At 36.4% G+C, this 21,931-nt stretch overlaps 1 protein-coding gene across 3 annotated transcripts in view; it reads right to left on the bottom strand.

Moving 5' to 3' along the window:
• The window catches only part of JMJD1C (jumonji domain containing 1C), a 256,582-nt gene extending 234,920 nt beyond the window's left edge, over positions 1 to 21,662 (bottom strand). For 2 of the 3 annotated variants that reach the window (XM_045842043.1, XM_045842045.1), the window contains exon 1: positions 21,284 to 21,661. In XM_045842043.1, the coding sequence (XP_045697999.1) occupies positions 21,284 to 21,451 (168 nt within the window). In that variant the 5' untranslated portion in view covers positions 21,452 to 21,661. Of the gene's footprint in view, positions 1 to 21,283 lie in introns of all 3 variants that reach the window. The other variant, XM_045842044.1, reaches the window with a different exon arrangement.
• Positions 21,663 to 21,931: the final 269 nt, after the last annotated feature.

Here is a 21,931-nt window from a genome sequence, read left to right as displayed (position 1 = left end):
AGTCCTCTGAAATGTTTCACAGGTGAGAAATCATTTGAGAATGGACTCCACTGCAGAAGACATGAAAAAAGAACCCTACAGAGGGTTGACCTATATGCCATCCTTAACAGACTGTAGTTTTATGCTATATACAGGGTTTTGAAGATGCAAAGTTAAAAAATATTGATAGCTTAATACAAAGTAAATGAACTGCACTTTAAATGTTAAGGATTCTGAGATGTATCAATATTTTTAATAGTAAATAATCACCAAAACATTTGTATTTTTAATTATATTATATTGGTTATGCTATTACAGTTGTCTCAATTTTTCCCAATTTGCCCTGCTCCACATGGCATGCCCCACTCTCTCAGGCAATGCTCCTGCCATTGTTCATGTTCATGGATTGTGAGTGTAAGTTCTTTGACTACTCCATTTCCTACACTGTACTTTATATCCCATAGCTATTCTGTAACTACCTATTTTTACTCCTCAATCCCCTCACCTTTTCATCCATTCCCCAAACCTCCTACCATCTGGTAACCATCAAAATGGCTTCCTTGTCCATGGTTCTCTGTTCTTCTTGTTTCCTAAGTTTGTCTTTTTTTGATTCAATTGTTCATATGTATTTAATGCCATTTTATTGTTCATAGTTTTAATCTTCTTTTTCTTAAATAAGTCCCTTTAACATTTCATATAATAATGGTTTGGTGATGATGAACTTTAGTTTTTTCTTGTCTGGGAAGCTCTTTGTCTTCCCTTCAATTTTAAATAATTTGTGTGCTAGGTAGACATGTTTGGCTGTAGGTCTCTGCTTTTGATATCTGTGAGTATTTCTTGCCAGTCCTTTCTAGCCTGCAAAGTTTGAAAAATCATCTGACAGTCTTAGGGGAACTCCGCTCTACATAACTAACTTCTTTTCTCTTAATGCTTTTAAGATCTTCTATCTTTAACCTTTACATTTTAATTGTCATGTGCCTTGAAGTGGGCCCCTTTGCAGCCATCTTGTTTGGGACTCTCTGTGCTTCCTGGACTTATATGTCTCTTTCCTTCATCAAATTAGGGAAATTTCCTTTCATTATTTTTTCAAAGAGATTTCCAGTTTCTTACTATTACTGTTTTCCTTCTGGCACCCTTATGATCCAAATATTGCATCACTTGAAGTTTGTCACAGAGGCTGCTTACATTATCCTCGTTTTTCTGGAATCCTTTTTCTTCTTCTTGTTTTGATTGGTTGTTTTTTGCTTCCTTATATTTCAAATTTTGATTCTCGGCTTCATTCACTCTATTGTTGATTCCCTGGTAATTGTTCTTTATTTCAATTAGGGTATCCTTGTTTCTGACTGGATCTTTTTTATGCTGTTGAGGTCTTCACTATGTTCCTTGAAAATCCTTTTAAGAAGTGTTTTGAACTCTGCATCTGATACATTGTTTATCTCCATTTTGTTTAGTTCTTTCTCTGGAGTTTTGATCTGTTCTTTCATCTGGGCCATGTTTCTTTGTCTCCTCATTTTGGCAGCCTGTGTTTGTTTCTCTATATTAGGTAGAAATGCTATGGTATCGAGGCCTAATGCAGTAGGTGTCCTGCAGGGTACAGTGGCACAGTCTCCCCTACCACTCAGCTAGGTACTTGAGGCGTACCCTTCATGTGGGCTGAGTACACCCTCCTCTTGTAGGTGAGTCTTCATTGCTGTTGGCAGGTTACTGGGAGGGGTTTACCCAGGCCAGTTCAGCTGCAAGGACTGACTGTGACCACTGACCACAAACCTCTGCCCTTCGTGGAGGTTCAGCTTTACAGGGGCAGGGTGGTGGTGCTCTGACATGGTCTGTAGCTGTCCACTGGGTGCACAGGCTCTGGCTTTTCCTGGGTGGTGTAGGCCAAGGTCAGCCCCCATCTGTGTTCTGCCTGAGGCCAACCTATACAAACTATAAAGCAATCTGAGATGCTGCTACTTCTGTGGGGCTGGGAGATTTCCAGGTGAAGCCAAGGTGTGAATCTAAGCTGGCTGCTGCTAGTGCTGGGCCTGGGGCCGCTTAGCAAGGGCTATGAGGCCTAGGGGCTTACTGAGGCCAGCTGTTCCTTGTTTGAAAGGATTTAGGAAGTTGTGAAGCATGAGGTAAGACCAGCCATTCATGTGGAAAAATCATGGTTAACACTTTGGGTGGGCCCGTAATTTGAGTGGAACAAAGTCTCAGTGGATCTCAAGAGCAGGTAAAGCAATGTTAGCTGGGTTGATGGAGTCTCAGATATGGTACCCACTGTGACTCTGCGGGGAGGGCTCAGAAAACTGACAATGGCCTCTGTCTACCTTTCTGTCTGAGAGATAGCTGTCCCCCCACTTTTGCCTTGATGCCAAACAGTTCAGTTCCTCCTTTCATGCCACTGGTACCTTTCAAGTTGCTACCCCAGTGCTGGAGATCAGAGGGAGTGAGTCTGAATAAAATTGTGAGTTTTTTAAGGGGAATGCTTGGGATTCCAGAAGTTTCTTCCACCAACTCATTTTCCAGTGGTTTTCACAGCCAGATGTTATAGGGACTTACCTTTTTGGCACTGGTACCCTGGGCTGTGGGCGCTGGTGTGGGGCTGGCACACCTGGTTCCTGAGATATTTTTCATAATTTTTATCCACCATATGTAGATGTGAGACCAGCCCATTACGCGTCTCTGTCCCGCCTACAAGTTGGATGGATGTGTTTTCTTCATTTTTATAGTGGTCAGACTTCCATTCAACTCAATTTCTGACAGTTCTGAGTGATGGTTTCCTACAATTCAGTTGTAATTTTGATGTGGTTGTATAAGGGGGTGAGCTGTGTTTACCTATGCACCACCATCTTGACTGGAAGTCAAAATATTTGTATTTTTGTCTGTATTTTTGCATATAGAAATTTGTATTACAATTTTACTTAAAAATGAACTCTAACACCTAAAAGTAATGCTTTATAAAATAAGGTTATGTTTCCACTGATTACAATTATAAAAGACATATAAAGAAAATAACATCTTTAACAGTCTACTGAAAACTGCAGGCAAAATGCTAGTGACATTATCATTTCAGTTTTTCTTTTGACATTTTTCTTATATATAACCTCTACTATAACTTTGTTAAGCCCATTAGTAACATAGCTAGTAAACAAAATTACATAAGCTGAATATATATACCAGGGAAAATATGTAATTTATGTACATATTAATAATTCATGGTATGTACACATACATTTAAAAATCAAAACACCCCTGGCTGGTGTGGCTCAGTTGAAGTGTCATCCTATAAACAGAAAGATTGCCGGACTAGTTCCTGATCAGGGCACATACCTAGGTTGTGGGTTTGTTCCCTGGTGGGGGTGCTAGTAAGAGGCAACTAATCTCAAAGTGTTTCTGTCAAATCATTGTTTCTCTCCCTGTCTCTCTCTCCCTCCTCTCTCCGCTCTTTAAATCAATAAGCATGTCCTCTGGTGAGGATTAAAAAGAGTGAAAATATACAGCCTCTAAAATAAATCTAACAACACAAGACCAACATTTAAAAAATTACTGCAGAAGTTAAAAAAAATGGAATAGTTGGAGGAATATTCCAAGTTATTTAAAGTAGAGATTCAATAATAGAAAGATGTTAATTGTTCCCAAATTTGTGTATAAAATTGTATACAATTCCAAGGAAAATTACATCAAGATATTTGTGGGGGAAGAAAAAATGATAGAGTGAGCTATAAATTTTTTAAAAATTAAAGACATAAAAATATTTACACATAATCAAGTAGGATTTGCACCTGGAATGAAAAGATGGCTTAGCATACAAAGATCAATGTAATATGCATTAAAAGAATGAAAGGTGGTGTGGGGGTACGCATGATCATTTCAACAGATTCAGAGAAAGCATTTCACAAAATTCAACACCCTTTCATGATTAAAACACACACACACACACACACACACACACACACACAACCCAGGAAAAGAAGAAAAGTACCTCAACATAATAAAGTTTATATACAAAAATTCCATACCTAACATCCTACTCAATGGTAAAAGACTGCAAGCTTTTTCTCTAACATCAAGAACAAGATAGGATGCTCATTTTGCCACTTCTATAAAATATGGTTTGAAATTTCTAGATAGAAAATCACACAAAAAAGAAGAAAACATCCAAATTGAAAAGAAAAATTATTTCTGTTTGCAGCTGACAGGATCTTATATGTAGAAAACACTGATATTTTCTGACTCAGAAAAAGAACTATTAGAATAAACCAATTCAGCAAAGTTGCAAGATACACAATCATAAAAACAGCTGCATTTTTATAAACAATGAGCAATCTGAAAAGAAAATTAAGAAAACAATTTCATTTAGGAAAGCATCAAAAAGAACAAAATATTAAGCAATTAAATTAACCAAAGAGGCAAAAGAACTGTACAATCAAATTGTACAATGAAAAAATTAAAGACAAATAAATGGAAAGGCAAGCTGTGTTCATCTATTGGATAATGTAATAATATTGTTAAGATATCAACACTATAAGGAACCTACAAATTCAATACAATCTATATCAAAAGCCCAATGCTATTTTTTACAGAAATAGAAAAATCAATCCTAAAATTCATATGGAATCTCAAGAGACCCCAAGGAGCCAAAACAATCATGAAAAAGCACAAAGTTGGAGGACTAAGGGGATATAAGGGAGCTAACCAGTAATGGAAAACACACAATAAAAAAGATTTTTGAAGTTGGAGGACTCACTTTATGATTTCAAACTTCCAAGAAATCTAAAAGCAATCAAAATGGTGTGGTACTGGAATACAGACACACAAAAACTAAAGGAATAAAATACAGAACCTGGGAATTAATCCTCACATTTACTGTCAAATGACTTTTTGCCAAGGGTGCCAAGGCCATTCACTGATAAAGGACTGTCTCTTCAACAAACTGTGCTGGGAAAACTGGATACCCACATGCAGAGAATGACAGTGACTCCTTATCCTACACTATATATAAAAATCAACTGAAGATGGATCAAAGAACTTAAACGTAAGAATTAAAGCCATAAAGAAAAACATAGGACACAAAAATTTTCTGACAGTGGGCTTGGCAATAATTTCTTGGATATAACACCAAAAGTACAGGCAACAATAGGAAAAAAGAAAAATTGAACTACATCAACATTAAAAACTTTTCTATACCAAGACACCTCTCAAGACTCTGAAAAAGCAAACCACAGAATGAGAGAAAATAACTGCCAATTGTTTGATAAAGGATTAATATTCAAAATATATAAAGAACTCAACAAAAAATCAACCTAATTTTAAAATAGGCAAAAGACTTGAATAAATATTTCTCAAGATATACGAGTGGCTAATAAGCACAAGAGAAGATGCTCAACATCACTAATCATTAGGGAAATGCCCATCAAAACCACAACATACCAATTAACACCCATTAGGAGGTCAGCCATTTACAGCACATGTGTGTGCGTGCACACACACAGAGGAAAATAGCAAGTGTTGGATAGGATGTGGAAAAACTGGGACTCTTGTATACTGCTGGTGGGAATTTGAAATGGTGAAGCTGCTATGCAAAACAGTATGGTGGTTCCTCACAATACTAAACATAGAATTACCATGTCATCCAGCAATTCCACATCTGGGTATATACCAAAGAGAATCAAAAAGCACAAACCTGAACATGTATTTGTACACCAGTGTTCATAGCAGCATTACTCATAGGCAAATGTTAGAACTTGGGTTATCAAGTGCCCACCAACAGATAAACAGATATATAAAATATGGTATGTACATGCAGGAGAATATTATTTGGTGATAAAAATGAAGTTATGATACTTCATACAACATGGATGAACCTTAAAAAAAATTATACTAAGTTAAATAAGCCAGACACTAAAGAACAAACATTGTATGACTTCACATCTATGAAATATGAGCAAATTCAGAGACAGAAAGTAAACTAGGGGTGACCATGGGCTAGAATAAAAGGAATGTAAAGTTACAATTTATTGAGTACTGAGCTTCCTTCTAGAATGACAAATTCTGATGATGGATATTGGTGATAGTTGCACAAGAATATGAATGTACTTAATACCACTGAATGTTCAAAACACCAAGTTTTCTGTTATGAATATTTTATCACAATAAAAAGTTTTAGCCTTGGCTGGTATGGCTCAGCTGGTTGGAACATTGTCCCACATAAACCGAAGGGTCAACGGTTTCATTCGCAGTCAGAGTGCATGCCTGGGTTGAGGGTTCCGTACCTGGTAGGGGTGCATGCAGGTGGCAACTGATCAGTATTTCTCTCTTACATCACCATTTATCTCCCTTTCTCTCTCCTTCACTTCCCCTCACTATAAAATCAATAAACATGTGCTCGGGTGAGAATAAAACAGTTTTAAAAAACCTAATTGCAAGAATGTCCAATATATTTTTGAAAATGAAAGGTAATAATCAGAGGTTAGTCTTACTTATTAAAATTCTATAAAACTGTGATTATTAAAATATTCTAGTCCTACGTAACAGAAAACAGTGGGGGCAGGGGAGTAAATGTTTTTAAAATACATAATTTTGAGTTAGGATTTTTTAAGTAAGACATAATATTTTGAAGTCAAAGGAAAAAACTTAGTAGTACTACCAATGATAAGCAAAGCCATGAGAAATGCAGTATGAACATTTAAAAATAGAAAGAGACTAGAAAAACACATCACATTTAAAAAAAAAAAAAAGGAACAGATATAAATATAAAAAAAGCACCTACAGATCAGTAAGACAAAGAAATCACAAACTGGACCAAAATATGAACAGGGTACTTGTATGTTTTTAAAAAATATAAGGCTAATAAATACATGAAACTCAAAAAATGCCTAAATGCAAATTAAAGCAAAGTACCCTCCCCGCCCCCCATCAAGCAAAGACTATGACTAACATCCAATACTGCTGAGTGTGGAAAAACTGATGCTATTGTAAACTGCAGGTAGAAGTGTAAACAGGTACAATCTTTATGAAAATTAGTCTGTTGTTTCAGCAATTAAAATTAACTATGTATATGCACCAAGACCTTTCTATCTACCTTCAGAAATATTTGTAAAGTCTGAAAATGGGACAATTACTATGTTATTCATTTCACCCAACCACTCCTTAGACATACCACAAATTTCTTTCTGATATTACAATTAGGCCCTAATTTTCGCATTATTCCTATGTTTTGCCAAAGGAATCCTATTCTTAAACTGACTGGTTTGCTTTTTCTCATTCTATTCTCCCTACCAAAACCATTTTACTCCTCTTCTCATATTCCAATTGCCAGTTACTTTTCGGGATTCAAAATGTCCTGTTTCCTCAGTAAGTGCATCCTTCAAATCTGTATCACTCACTTCTGTGAATCTGTACAGTTATCAATGCTTCTTACCCACTAAGCCTTTAAAATTAATGATCGGACTACACATGACAATATCTTACATTTGATGAAGGCTGTATAACAACATACAAGTTTTGAACACTACCTGGTATATACTAGGTGCTCAAATATTTATTGAATAAAAACATTTCAATATTTATTCAGTATTTATTGAATGATTGCATGTTTATTGAATATACTATCTCATTCACAGAACCATTCTCTGAAATATTATTCTAAATTTTCTATTCATTACTGATATACCTTTTTATACCTAGTTCTATGTTATTTACAGTAATCTCTCACTGTAACTGTAAATGTATCTATTTTTGCGAATCTATCAATCTCAGCATTATGTGTTTTCAGTCATTTCATAGGTGCTTATAAAATTAAAATTATATCTTACTGAATAAATTCTTTTATCATGGCAGCCTCTTTATCCCAAATAAAGCTTCATGCTTTAAATATGAGACTTGAACATAGCCATATCTTTAATTAGCATATTCATGAAGTTTTTCCCCATTCTTTATATTCACCTTTATGTATTCTGACATTTCAGATGTTATAAACAGCAAATAGGTGTATCATGTAGCTTTTCTCCTTCAGCTCTGATAACCTGACTTTTAAGAGAAACATTCAGTTGTATATTTAGATTAAAATGATATCTACATATATCATTCTGTGCTTTCACTTTTTTCCCTTTTGTTTGTCTCTTCCTTTGTTGCCTTTTAAAAAATTTTGTTATTCTAGTTTTTTCCTTTCTACTAGTCTGGATGTTAATTTGTCTATTCTACTGGTTACTCTAGAATAGCTGTATCCAACAGACCTTTCTACAATGATGAAATTTCTGAGTCGCCTAAAACCATAGCCACTAGCTATATGTGGCAACTGAGAACTAGCAATGTGGCTAGAGCAAATGAAGAACTAATTTTTTAAGCTTATTAAAATTTAATTAATTTAAGTTGCCACATAAGGCTAGTGGCCACAATATCATATGGCATAACCCTAGAATTTCCCACACTGTAAATCTGGCTGACTGCATCTTCATGGTGTGGTTTAACATGCTCTTCTAACTGCATATGTCCTACAAATAGTGGTTGAATATTAACGCTTGATTACATGCAAGTTCAATAATTTTCAGTGAAAATACTTCAATAGCTAGACTGTGTACTTCCTACTATATCTTTTAAGGAGATTCATAATGTGTGGTTGTTTTCCTTTTAGTGATGCTCAGATTGATCACATATCAATGGGAGAAATGGGACAATCTACACTTGCCCGTATATTTGCAAAGAAACTCAAGAAAGATAACTGAATTAATAAAAATGGTTACTTAAAGAGTGACAGACAAAAGTGGGCTGATGAGGGCAGCAATGAAATTGAAATTATTCTGGATACAGCATTTTATGTTGCTTTAGTAACTAATAAATACTTTTTAGTGAAATAGAAATTTTTGGTCCTCCACCTCATACTTAAGATCAAAATATCTAGTTATGAGGTAAAGAAAATAGCACTTTAAGTAAGGAACTCCCTCCAAGATTTTCATGAACACTAAAGCTTAACCCTTATCCACTGGAAGACAATATAAAAACTTGAGAATCACTGACTTTAGTCAGACGCATTAGGATCTTCTCCTGTAGGTTCCTACCTATCACTAAAAAATTATATACTTGGATCACATCAGTTTAATCTCTTCCAGGAATATCCTCATTACATGTCACTTCATAATTATAACTCTGATCTTTAATTACTGAGCAAGAGTTATTCATTTGCTATAACAACATTCATTGTCTTTAACAACAGTTGAATGTTATGTAATTCTCCCTGTATCTGCTACCAGATTCAAAATTTTCTGTCAGTAAAAGTTTCTTTTTAACACTGGCATACTTCCTTCTCCCTGAAAAAAAAAAAAAAAAGAACTACATGACTATTTTTTGACCTGAGAAATTATTATAAAATGAAACTAATAAATAAAATAAAAGCTGCTCTAATTGAAGAGGTTGAGGATGAGAATTCAGTACCCTCAGGTTTCTTCTTTTCCTTCTATACCCTCTGGTCATTCACTTGTCTGGTCACGCCACCCTGCATGAACTACAAAACAATCTGGACATCCCTGCTACTTGTGCTGGCCTTGGAGGTTCCCAGGCAAAGCCAAGCTGTGAACCTAGGCTGGCTGCTGCTAGTGCTGGGCCTGGGGCCACTTAGCAAGAGCTATGGGGGCTGTGGGCTCCCTGATGATGGCTGTTGCTTGACTGGTAGGATTTAGGAAGTTGTAAAGTATGACCCAAGACCAGCCATTCATATGGAAAAGCCACTGCTAACAACTTGGGTGGGCCTGTAAATCTGGTGGAGTGGAGCCTCAGGGGATCTCCAGGGCAAGGCTGTAAACAGTGCTAGCCAGGTTGATGGAGTCTCAGATATGGCACCTGCTTGGGACTCTGTGGGAGGAGGGTTCAGAAAAGGAACAATGGCCACTGCATACCTTTCTGTCTGGGAGAAAAATGCTCCCCAGTTCTTGCCTTGAGACCAGATACCTCAGTTTCTCCCTGTATGCCACTGGTGCCTTCAAGCTGCTACCCCAGTGCTGGAGCTCAGATGGAATGAGTTTGTGTGGGTTCTTTATGAGGAACTGCTTGGGACTCCAGTCTTCTACCAACTCAGTCCCTGCTAGTTTTTGTGGCCAATATGGGGACTTACCCTCCTGGCACTGGACCCCTAGGCTGGGAAACCTGGTGTGGAGCTGATACTCCTCGCTCCTGAAATATCACTCCCAAATTTTTATCCATCACATGTGGGGGTGGGACTAGCCTGTTCCACATCTCTTCCCCTCCTACCAGTCTAGAGGGATAGTTTTTTTAATTCCATAGTTGTCTGACTTCCATACAACTCAATTTCTGACGGTTCTGAGTGGTTGTTGTTCTATAGTTTAATTGTATTTTTGATATGGTTGGGGGAGGTGGCAAGCCGTGTTTACCTACACCCCCATCTTGACCAGGAGTGATCTATGTAGTTTAATTAATGTGGTTTTGAAGAAAAAGACAGACCAAAATAACAGCATGATGCTATTCAGCACACTACACAGTTTACCAATTTTAAATTGTTTCATAGTTTATATATCTTACTTTATTGCCTTGATGCTAATATTCAATCTAAGGAATAACGAGGGAGGAAATAAATCTTAATATTAAATATACAAAGCCATTTTACATTGAATGGCAGTGCATAACTTTATCCATATACCAACATACTGCTTACCTCGACATTCCTCTGAACCTAAAGATGTTTTTGAACCTTCAACTTATAATTTTGACAGATCAGATACTTCAGCTCCTAAGTGACAATCTTTCACAAGACACGAGTGAATCACAGACATCTGGCTTTGAAAAATTCTAAAATCAATTCTATGAATGCCTAGTTTCGAATGCATTTTCTGTTTCAACATTCTCTAGCATGTGACAGGAAATCTACATTTACACTACATAATTTTCATACTAATATAACAAATACTAGAATTCACCTGGAATAGTGAAGTAAATTCAATTTAAAATTTAAACACCTGCCATGATACCAATGTAAATAATCCCAGCTAAGGAGATAATTAGATAATAATTTCACCACAGGTTTTCATAGGTTACTGAACCCATTCAAAAGGTTAAAAAGTAAAAAAAAAACAAAAAACTTTTCATAATACTAAAACTTTATTGGCCTTTTTTACTCTTATTTTCTCATCAATGCACAAAGCAGTTTGCTATAAGCTACAGATAGTATGACAGCACTATTCTGACAGGTAACTGAATGTGTGCTTGTTGTGTTCTAACTTCTCCATTTTAATTTTTAGTACAATAAAAATCAATAGATATAACCCACAAAAAGAAAGGCCTTAGGATCCTCAATAATTTTTAAGAGTTTAAAGGGATACTAAGACCGGAAAGTACTATACGACTAAGGTCACTCACTTTGCAGGAAGATCACCACCACCACTTGATATTCTGCTTAGCGGTAGACAAGTTGCAATATATGTAAACTGTGCCTTAGTTTCAGAAACATTAAAATGTGGAAAATGTATATCTTAAAATCAAAGAAAAGGAAAACTTCCACATTCATGAACATTTTGTAAAACACTAAAATTGTTTTTTTCACAAACACAAATGCATATTTAATACATCATTTGATTCAACAAGAATGTTTTCTCACTTGACTTCAGTTCATGCAACACCAAGTAAAACCATTTTTAACAAAAGAGAATATATCTAACATCAGTTTGACATCAGAAACTTTTTATGAGTAAATGAAATTTAAAAGGAAACAAAATGCATTTCATGACTTCATAAACATTGGGTTGTAATATTTTTTAAATTTCAACAGATTTGCTGAACACCACAACACTAACAGATGAACAGTAAATTTTAAATTTCAAAAAATAGGAACAAGATTGGGAATACCTAAACACTAGAGAATGAAGTTTGGACTTTATCAGATAAGCAAAGGAAAAACTACTAAAATGAGGTAAAGGAAAATGCAAGATGAGTAATTGGGAAAAGGAATAAACTTGAAAGTAAAAATACCACTAAATACATGCCTGGAGCAATGAGTGTTTGAAAAGAGTGATGGTACAAACTGGGGCTGGGGGGAAAGGGTGGAGAGAAGATTGCAATTTGAAGAAATTGCAGGCTGAGAGCTGTTGGGAGGGCAGCGGGTGGAATAAGGTATAGGAAGGATAAATGGTGATGGACAGAGACTTGACTTAGGGTGGTGAATATATAATGCAGTGTACAGATGATGTGTTGTAGAATTGTGCACCAACAGCCTGTATAATTTTGTTAATCAGTGTCACCTCAATAAATTCAATAAAAAGGAAAAAATAAAAATAAATTCCTGAATACATTATTTTTAAAAAGAAAGGAATTTGCAGTATTCACTAAGTACTTACATTCTAAGTGATGAAGAGGTAAAGGATGAAGTTGTTTTCATATTTGGATGAGACTTCAAGGTAAGTCTCACAAGGGAAGCTGGTTTCACATGAAGACAATCAATTTCACTTCAGACACAAATGTAGGACATTCATGTAAAGACAACAGTTGTCTTTAGGATTCAAATTAAGGTCAATGCTCAAGTTGCAGATTTGTGAGTAATGATGCAAAGCAGCATAAGTATATTCTCCAAACGGAATAGCAAGATTGAAATACAACACACTCTAAGCAAGGGACTGCATCTCTAATACTAAGGTTGGAGGAACTGTAGCCAGGAAAGGAAGCAGTAATATCTTAATTCTTTCGATTAATTTAAACTACTGGGTATTTTCACCACAAAATTAAAACATGAAGAAATAGATCTTGAATTATTTCAAGGCCCAATTTTGTAGTCATGAAATGTTTATTTTTCTACCTCGATTAGTCCAATGATAAAAATCCAAATCCTATGAATGTATCTTGGTCATCCAAAGAAACTCTAAACAGAAATCACATTATTTACACAGAAGAACTGTTGTCCTTGTAATATAACAATAGGTATGTCATAATGAAAAGTTTCATTAAGTCAGGATTAAGAGCTTTCAGGGCAGATGTGAAATTTATTTTTGCTTAATAAACACTTTATTCTAAAACACTTCAGGTAAAAACTATTAACATCACAATTCCAGAATTGCAAATAGGAAAAACTGGATCTAGATCTATTCCATTCACTGATTTGATAAATGAGGAAACCAAGGCTCAAAAAATTATAAATCAAGTGAAATGTTGAAAGTATTTTTGAGAAATGTTTCACTGAAATCTAAGGTATTTTAAGTGATCAATTACATATATTTATGCATACTTATATACAATTACTCTTTAATCAAACTAATTTCAAAAGACACTCTACTAAGAACTGTTTTGTTGGGCTGATTTCAACAAATACAGATGGCATACCATACTTGAATTTTGCAATTTATTAAAAAATGTGTAATCCAAAATTTAAATCCAAAGGAATATACCACTTAACAAACTTCAAAAGACAGATTTCATTATATTCATACTTTTTATTAAAAACACTAATAGGTTTATAATTACAGTTTAAAGCATTTACCTATCATGCTTAAGTTTAATAACAGGATCCTTAGTATGATTCATAATTCCAACTGGTAGAGTCTAGGAAACTGGACTAGACCCTATTATAACCTTAGAATTTTAGTACTATGTTCAACCAAACAATAAATGTATAATACGCTGCTTTCTAATAATTAATTGTGTATTTTAACATTAAATCAATAAGTTCTATAAGATTAAAATTAATGTTTTCATCAGTGAGTTTATTACTAGAATAATTTTATAAAATAGCTAAAATATAAATTCTACATGAAAAAGATTTTGTTCAATTAAATAATTTCAGGGAATGTTTTGGTATTTTGAAACATTTCAATTTTTAGTAAGCAACCACCTTAAAACAAAGGTACATTGTGTAAAACACGTTTGTTAAAAATCCACAATGAGCCCTGGCTGCTGTGACTCAATGGATTGGGTGCTGGCCTACAAACCAATGGGTTGCTGGTTCAATTCCCAGTCAGGGCACATGCCTGGGTTGTAGGCTGGGTCCCCAGTAGGGGGGTGCATGAGAAACATTGATGTTTCTCTCCCTCCTTTCTCCTCTCCAAAAATAAAATCTTTTTTAAAATATCCACAATGAAAAAAAATGTTTATCTGAACAGGAAACAGAAATATAATCTGTCAAATCTTGAAACAAATGAAATTAGCAATATCTGTTACCACTAAATCACTACCATTAAAAACCATCAGTATTAGTTTTTAAATAAAAACCTCTCATCTCAAATCCTTTCAACTAGAAGTGTTTTGGAGTTCAAAATTTGATGGTTGTTATAAAGTAAAATGAAGCATATATTATAGTAGTTGAGTATAGTAATATAGTATATATTGTATGTATATTGTATGTAAAAGTGCAGATATTGTATATAAACCTGGAGGTTAGAGCACCCTAAAATTCAGCACATTAATATTTCTCTTACAAAAAATATTCTATATTAGCTTTTATTTAAAAAAAAAAAAACCAGTTCAGTCAGTCAGGTTTTCAAGCTGAATCATTAAAAAACATTTTGATGGTACCAGAACTGCAGATAAGGAATAGTGTACCTTTGGCTATTTATCTGGCCAACACGGACATAAAGTAGAAACACAATATTTACAGCATATGACCTAAAAAAGTAAAGGTTAGCATTTCTTGTTAATTTATAAAATATTAATGATACCTCTTTCCTAAAATTTTTAAACTATAGCATAGTTCCTGACATAAAAGTTCAAGTTATTTATTTTTAATTTAGAGCATTAAATATTTGTGTTTTATATACATTAAAATAATTCTTCAAGGCTTTGGAATACACCTTTACACAATAAAGCAGAATATATCACCCTTCCTTAAAATCATCACTTAAGTTATTCAAAGTTGGTAAGATAGAAGTCTAGTGTCTTAACAACATCCAAGGGAAGAGCATCAACAAAATACCTTTCATATTCTTTCCAAAAAATGAAATGAAAATATTACCATGTGTATCAGCTAACATATTTGTGGTTCCAAATAAAAGAAAAACCAGACCTGACTCGTATGGCTCAGCAGATTGGGCATTGTCCTACACACCAATATCCTCCCGCAGACCTTAAGAGGTTGCTGGTTCAGTTCCCAGTCAGGACATTCCCTGGCCTGGGTTTTGGGCCAGGTCCCCGGTTGAGGGTTTCCAAGAGGCAACCAATCAATGTTTCTCTCCCCTTTTTTCTCCCTCATTTCCACTCTCTCTAACAATAAATAAATAAAATCTTTTTTTTAAAAAAGGAAAAACCAACAAAAACACAAAAATTCATTAATTCTTCCATAATGAAAAGGTCTGTAAGTAAAAAACCCAACAGTGGTATTTAGGCCTCAGAAAACAACATGATCAGTCACATTTTTTTCTGTTGGCTTTCAACTCTGTATCAGCTTTGCCCACAACTGGTCTACCTTAAAGCAGGAAAACAGCTGTAGCAATCCCAGACTCATACCACACTATACTATCCTTGGCTTGCTTCATTCTGACTGGAACTGTAATTTTTAAGGTATGCACTCATCCACTGATACCAGAAGAATTCCCTTTCTTATTTGGCTTTGAAGTATTTGCCTATCCTTTAGTCAAAGCACACCATGGAAAATAGGTATTGTGGGAGCAACCACTAAGGTGCACAATGCTACGGAACAAAAACAGATTCAAAATTAAAAGTAAATAGTAGATAATTGAGATGGTTAGTATAAATTTTAGTATCCAAGAAATTTATAAAATTCATTCATTTATTTACCATTCAATGAACATTTAAAAAACATCTTTAGATGCTAGGTACTTTACTAAATCTACAAAGAGGAAAGAAAATGAGTATGAGTTTGAATGTTGAACACATTCTTTGTATATAACTTGCAATTGTCAAAATATAGTATATTAAATCTATAAGCATAGGGAAATATCCAGAAACAGCCTATGTTCTTTCAAATACATTGGAATGTCTAGTCACTTTTACTTTAAAATATGATTATATCCCTACATGAAAGTAAGAAGATAAGTCTCATGGTAAAATGAAAGTATGACAAGTTAAAAGGGGAAAAAATACCTACCTCCTCTCCTTTAATTTTACAAAAACACATCATTAACACCATTTACTAGGTGATCCCCTTTATTTAAAACCAGGTAGTGGTTACAACCACACAAATTATGTGCTATAGCTGCAATTTACATATTCATTTTCTTGCACCTAAGTTTTTAAGCCTAATAACAACAACTGACTTAAAAGAGGGTGAAAAATAGTTTATGTATTTAAATCAGACAACAGTGTTTCTATCTGCCAGCTAAACCAATTTTCCCTATGTTAACTTATCTAGATCAAACTGAGCAATAAAATAAAAATCAATTATTCATTCATTGAACATTTTGTGAATAAACCAGAAATCAGCATTATCAATATGGTAAGACCATATTATAAATTTCAGAATTACCTCAAAAATTATCCTAACAAAATTTATAAGGTAGTCAAATGTTACCAACTCAATATGAAACTTAAATGATACAGCTGAGCAGAAATGTATAGGAACTAAAAAAGGAAAAGGATTTCCTTATAAACAAGTCAATCATAAATCACTTTTTATATTTCCTAAATATTTTATTTATACTTAAGATACAAGATCTGAAAAATAACTTTTATTAGACATATAATTTAGAACAGTTTAAGACCTGTATTCCATGGTTAGCTTCTCCTCACTAAATGACCATATGAAAATTCCCCTCCCTTGCCAATAGCTCACTTGGGGTTAGAGCATGGTCCTAATATGCCAAGGTTGCAGGTTCTGATCCCCAGTTAGGGCACATACAAGAACCAGCGAATGAATGCATAAATAGGTGAAACTGTTACAGAACAAACAAGGGCGGGGGCCGAAGGCAATATATTATTACCGAAAGGAAGCCCCCAGGTTCATTATGTCCGCCGCCTTATAGGAAAGACATCTCTCAATGCCAGAGATTTGTGAAAAGGAAAGGAAATGTTTATTTAATGCTATACAGACTTAAAGTTGTAACCTAATGTCTTCATCAAAATCCCAAAGTCCCTTAAAACACCCACAAACACACAGTCCTTCCTTCCCCCTTTGCCCAGCCTGGGCAACCATATCTCAGGAAAAGAAATAGAAGCCTGGGCTCAGGCAGCCCCCAGTTCTTCCCAGTAATCCGTTTCGGCTGATAGGCCTCCCTCAGTTCCCAACACCATCAGCTGGGTCACCGGGATCTCTGCTAAAGTTGGGTGGTGGTTCCCCCTTCTAAAGCTGTGGGGGTCCCCACTCTGGCAAAGCTGCATGGTTTTCCCTCCCAGGGGTGCAGAAGTCCCCAGTCTGGCAAAACCCCATGGTTCTCTCCCTCCAATGGCTGCGATGTCTGGATTTAAATCCCTGCAATCTTCTTCTGCAGCCCCATTTCCAACTCCTGCCACAATTGGCTAGACTTGCCAGCACTCTCATATCCTTCCAGCTTTACTGGGTTGCCATAGTGAGTCTGGGCAGGCATGGCCCCCTGTCATGGAGCCAATCTTCTCCAAGCTCCCATGCAGGCGCTGTAACTCGGGGGACTTGTCCCGCACTTATGTCTTGGGGGGAAGTTACTTCCCATTCCCCAGGCACAGAGCATGGTCACAGCTATTTAACATATCTATGCAACCAGTTAAAGGTTAGAGATATGTTAAATGACCACACCAGAGGTTAGCTGCAAAGAGCTGTTGCTATGCAAAACAGCTCTCAATGGCCCTGCTCCATGTGTCCCTTCCTCCAGCTCATACCTGTGGGGGAAAGGGGTGAGGATATCCTAATATTTCCTGAACACCTTGAGTTCTGGACCCCATTTCAAATCCCTATTTGGGGCCCCCCTCTTGGCTGCACCCTGTTACAGAACAACAAATTGATGTTTCTCTCTCTCTCAAATCAATAAAAAAAATTTAAGAGAAAAGAAAAAGAAATCAATAAACTAAATAAAAAAAAATTCCCCAATACATAAGCAAATTTATAATGTTTGGTTTATAAAACACAATGCAACTTTTTACTGCTTTGGAATATTAAAAAAAAACAAACCTGATACATTTTTAAAAAATACAAACTTTTTAGAAAAGGTAAACTTGAAATGATGCTGTAATCACCTTACGAATCAAGGGAAGATGTGTGGGTAAATGGCTACATGGATAATAAATGGCTGCCAGGTTATGGAAGTTAAAAAAAAGTAAATAAATCAATTTTTCCTCTTTAATAAGTATAGCAGTATTATTCAGTATTGTACAGTAGTACTTCTCCATTTCCAGCTTTCCTCCCATAATACTAGCAATATTCCAGAAAAATTCCTCAGAACGTAAGGCAGTAATAATGTTCAATATGTATACCAAGGCAAAAACCTCCCTAAGTAACGGGGCTAGAAAAAGAATTCAACATGCTGAGGTCTGAAATATACTTTTATGTATTTCAACAACTTGGTCCTCCTGAATAAAGAGGCTTCAGATAAAAGGTTTCAACAGTCTTTTGTTGGTTAATGTAATGCCAATAGATAACCAACCCAGAAGGTTTTCAAGCCTTTTTTTTAAAGTAACAAACAAAACAGGTGAAATGATCCAAGACTAGTTAGTAAAAAATTCTACATTAGGCTCATTTACTTAAGAGATCAGATAGTGATATCACTGAAACTGCTAGCATGAAAAAAATACAATTAATTTCAGCCTTAACTTATTTATACCAAATCATATATGGCCTTATTATAAAAGAATAGTTTTTCTGTGATGGTGTGGTAGGCTTAATAATGCCATCCCAAAGATGCTCATGTCATAATACACGAAACCCGTTAACTATGTGACATTATACAGCAAAGGGTTGAATTAAGGTTCATATGGAATTAAGGTTGTTAATTAGCAGATGGGGAGATTGTTCTGGATTATCTGGGTGGGCTCAATATGATCATGAGGGCATTTAAAAGTGAAGGGGAAGCATTGGAGTAGAGAAAAATGGTTAGAGACAGAACAATGGTGTTACCTTTTAAGTAGGAAGAGGGCCATGAGCCAAGTAATGTGGACTACTTTTAAAAGCTAGAAAAGGAAAAACAATTCAAGTTTCGAGTCCTTCTCCCAAACAAGTGCCAAATATACATGCAGCCAAGATTTCTAATAAATGTGCTGGTGCTAAACTGTTTTAAATTTCATTAATTTAGGATATATAAATGTAAACAAAACATGAATGTAAGAAAGTCTAAGAGTAATTCTAACACTATAGGTTCCAGGTTTAAAAAAATCTGAGATTACACTATAATAATGAAAATTTCAAATAAAGACTGTTAGATAAAGAAGGACTGTCAAAGGTTCACATAGTTATGATTTAAAATGCATTCTGAGGTAATACTGCCATATCGTGAATGCACATATATTAAGTGTACAATTCAGTAAGTTTTGATATATGTAAACAACCCTGAGGAAACTTCTTGTTCTTTCCAGTCAATCACCATCATCCACATATACTTTTCATTTTTAAAAACTCAGCCTAATATCTTGTCTTTTATAAACATGGTATTTATAAACCCCTCTCTTTACATCATTTAAATATCCATGTAAGAAAGCTTTTAATATGTCCATATTTAACTTTGACTGTCACCAATAACATGCATAATTTAAAGCTACATTTCCTAATTTTCATGTGTCTACAAATATAAAATATTGTGAAAAACCAAAACAGCATTCCATGTTTGTCTTGAAATAATATTAAAATGCTCAACTACAGTCTAACTAGCTTCTATATCAAAGCCAAAACAATTTCCTATCAAAGGAGAAATTCACAACATGCCTTTTACACACACAAAAAATAAGTTACTGAATTTACAGAATTGTAGAATAATCATAATCAAAATTCAAGGAAGATTCTTTTTCTTCCTTTCAATGAAAATAATGAAGAATTTTAATTACTTCTACTCTGCTTATTTCATATCTGAAACACCTATAAGCAAAACAAACATATTTTGCAGCATCAAATCAACATTAACACATGCCATATGACACCATGTATCACAACTATAGTCATGAAACAGGGATTTACAGAAACTCCAGCAGAAATATTAAAACAGGTATGTACACAGGTATGTACACAGATATGTACATATACAGATAGATATTAAAGTGATTTTGGAATTGTGAGCATGCATATACCTTTATAATAGAAGAAAAAATATTCCCAAGTTTGAAATTTTATGTGAAAATTAAATGCCCTAGGGCACTTATTAATAAATTTCATGGATCATGTGTTCCTAAACCAACCTTAGGAAGCTTATGAATGTCTTGTCTCTACTCTGCCCCCTTATCTCCAACCTATCCCCCAGTGAAAATGTGCTTTGTTAACACTGACAGAGCATATCCCGTCTGCAAATCTCACACATTCCTACACTACCGAAAGAAAATACTGGCAGTGTCATATGTAAGGAAAAGAAAAAAGAGACAAAGGTTCAACTGGGCATTTAATATTTTAATTTACAATGTTTTTTGCTTCATTTAAAATGATATAAAACCCTGGAACGGAAGATGTTAAAAGCACTATTCGCTTCTAACAAAAAAACAAAAAACAAAAAACAACTAACAAACCACAACCCTATGGAAAAAAAACAGGAAGGGAGGAAGGGAGGAAGGGAGGAAGGGAGGAAGAAAAGAAAGGAGGGACTGGTAGGAAGGCGGTAAGGAGAGAGAGAAAGGTTAATTTTTATGACCCTCAAATCAAAAATTTTCATTTTCATTGTTTCCGGTTAGAAATCCAAGCATCTACTGTGGAAAGAGGTGGAATCTGGGTACCATGCCACAGCCTTTGGTCTCAAAAACACACTCTAATCCCAGGACTGACTGGAGAAGAGCGATCTCTCTTTCCATTTCTCCCTCCCCTTAAGCAACCTCACGGATAAGTTTCAAGTCTCCAACCTCTGCACTATAAGACTTTTGCGAGAAGAGAGATGATGGTAAATCTGGCCCCATATAGCTACGAGGGTCCGGTCCATCCCGTCCCCCTCCCCAACCTGTCAGCACAGAGCTGATCTTGCAGACCCGCCTTTGGAAAAGGTCTCCGGAGATGTAGGGAAGTCACAGCCGAACCACTCCCGGACAGTGGCCAAGTAACCGAACCGGGGGTGGGGCAGACGCTGGGGAGTCCCGCTCAGTCCCCGTCTTGTCCAGAGAGCCACTTGTAGGGAGGCGGCGACCACATCAGGGGATATGGGCAAATTCGCCTTGAACTCCTAGGAGGGGCGTGACCGCCAGTGGGCCGGGCTGAGCAAGGTGCCAGGGCTAAACCCCTCAGGGTATGGTTGCGAGAAAGTGGGGGTGCAGGAGTGGGCTGGGAGAATGAAGGGTGCAGGTCTCTTACCGCCAGGTCCGGATTGCGGCAGTCCCTATGTGACACAGCTCTGATGACCCCCGCTCGCCAGCCCCGCCAGCTTCGTCCACTCTCCCCGCGCTTCAGCTGCGTCTCTTCGCCGACTGCCACGCACAGAAACCGCTTCCCTACCAGCTCCAGCCGTGTCTCTACCGCCATAGCAGACACTGCCTAAGTGGCCGTTGCCTTACCCACTGCTAGGGAACCAACGATACCGCACTCCTACCGTCTGCCCATGCTGTGGCGAGCGGATAGGAGGACAGTGGCAGCCCCGCTAGCTCAGAGTTGGGGCGCACTGGACGCTCTTCCCAGAAGGGCACAGCGACCTCGGCCTCGTACTCAACACTCTGCTGGACTTTCCATCTCGCATCCTCTGGCTTCAGCTTCACACACAGACACACACACACTCCCCCCACATACAAAAACCCGACAGCAATCCCTACACAGCCGTCGGAAACCCGGAGGCAGCCTCGACCACCGCAGCGCCCCGGTCAGTACTACTCCGCCTCCCAGTCTACCAGCAATCGTGCGAGAGAACTGCGCGTCTCCTTCCGCCTGCGCGGGCGCGGGGAAGAGGGTCCCAGGAACCACCGCAGACACAAAGTAGTGCCCACACTGCGACAACAGCTGCGGGACCAG

This window comes from Phyllostomus hastatus, unplaced genomic scaffold, assembly GCF_019186645.2.
Source record: "Phyllostomus hastatus isolate PE091 unplaced genomic scaffold, TTU_PhHast_1.1 phas_contig_38, whole genome shotgun sequence".
Taxonomy (NCBI): Eukaryota; Metazoa; Chordata; class Mammalia; order Chiroptera; family Phyllostomidae; genus Phyllostomus; species Phyllostomus hastatus.
Note: the sequence above shows the minus strand (reverse complement) of the source record. Positions and strands in the feature narration are given on the sequence as shown.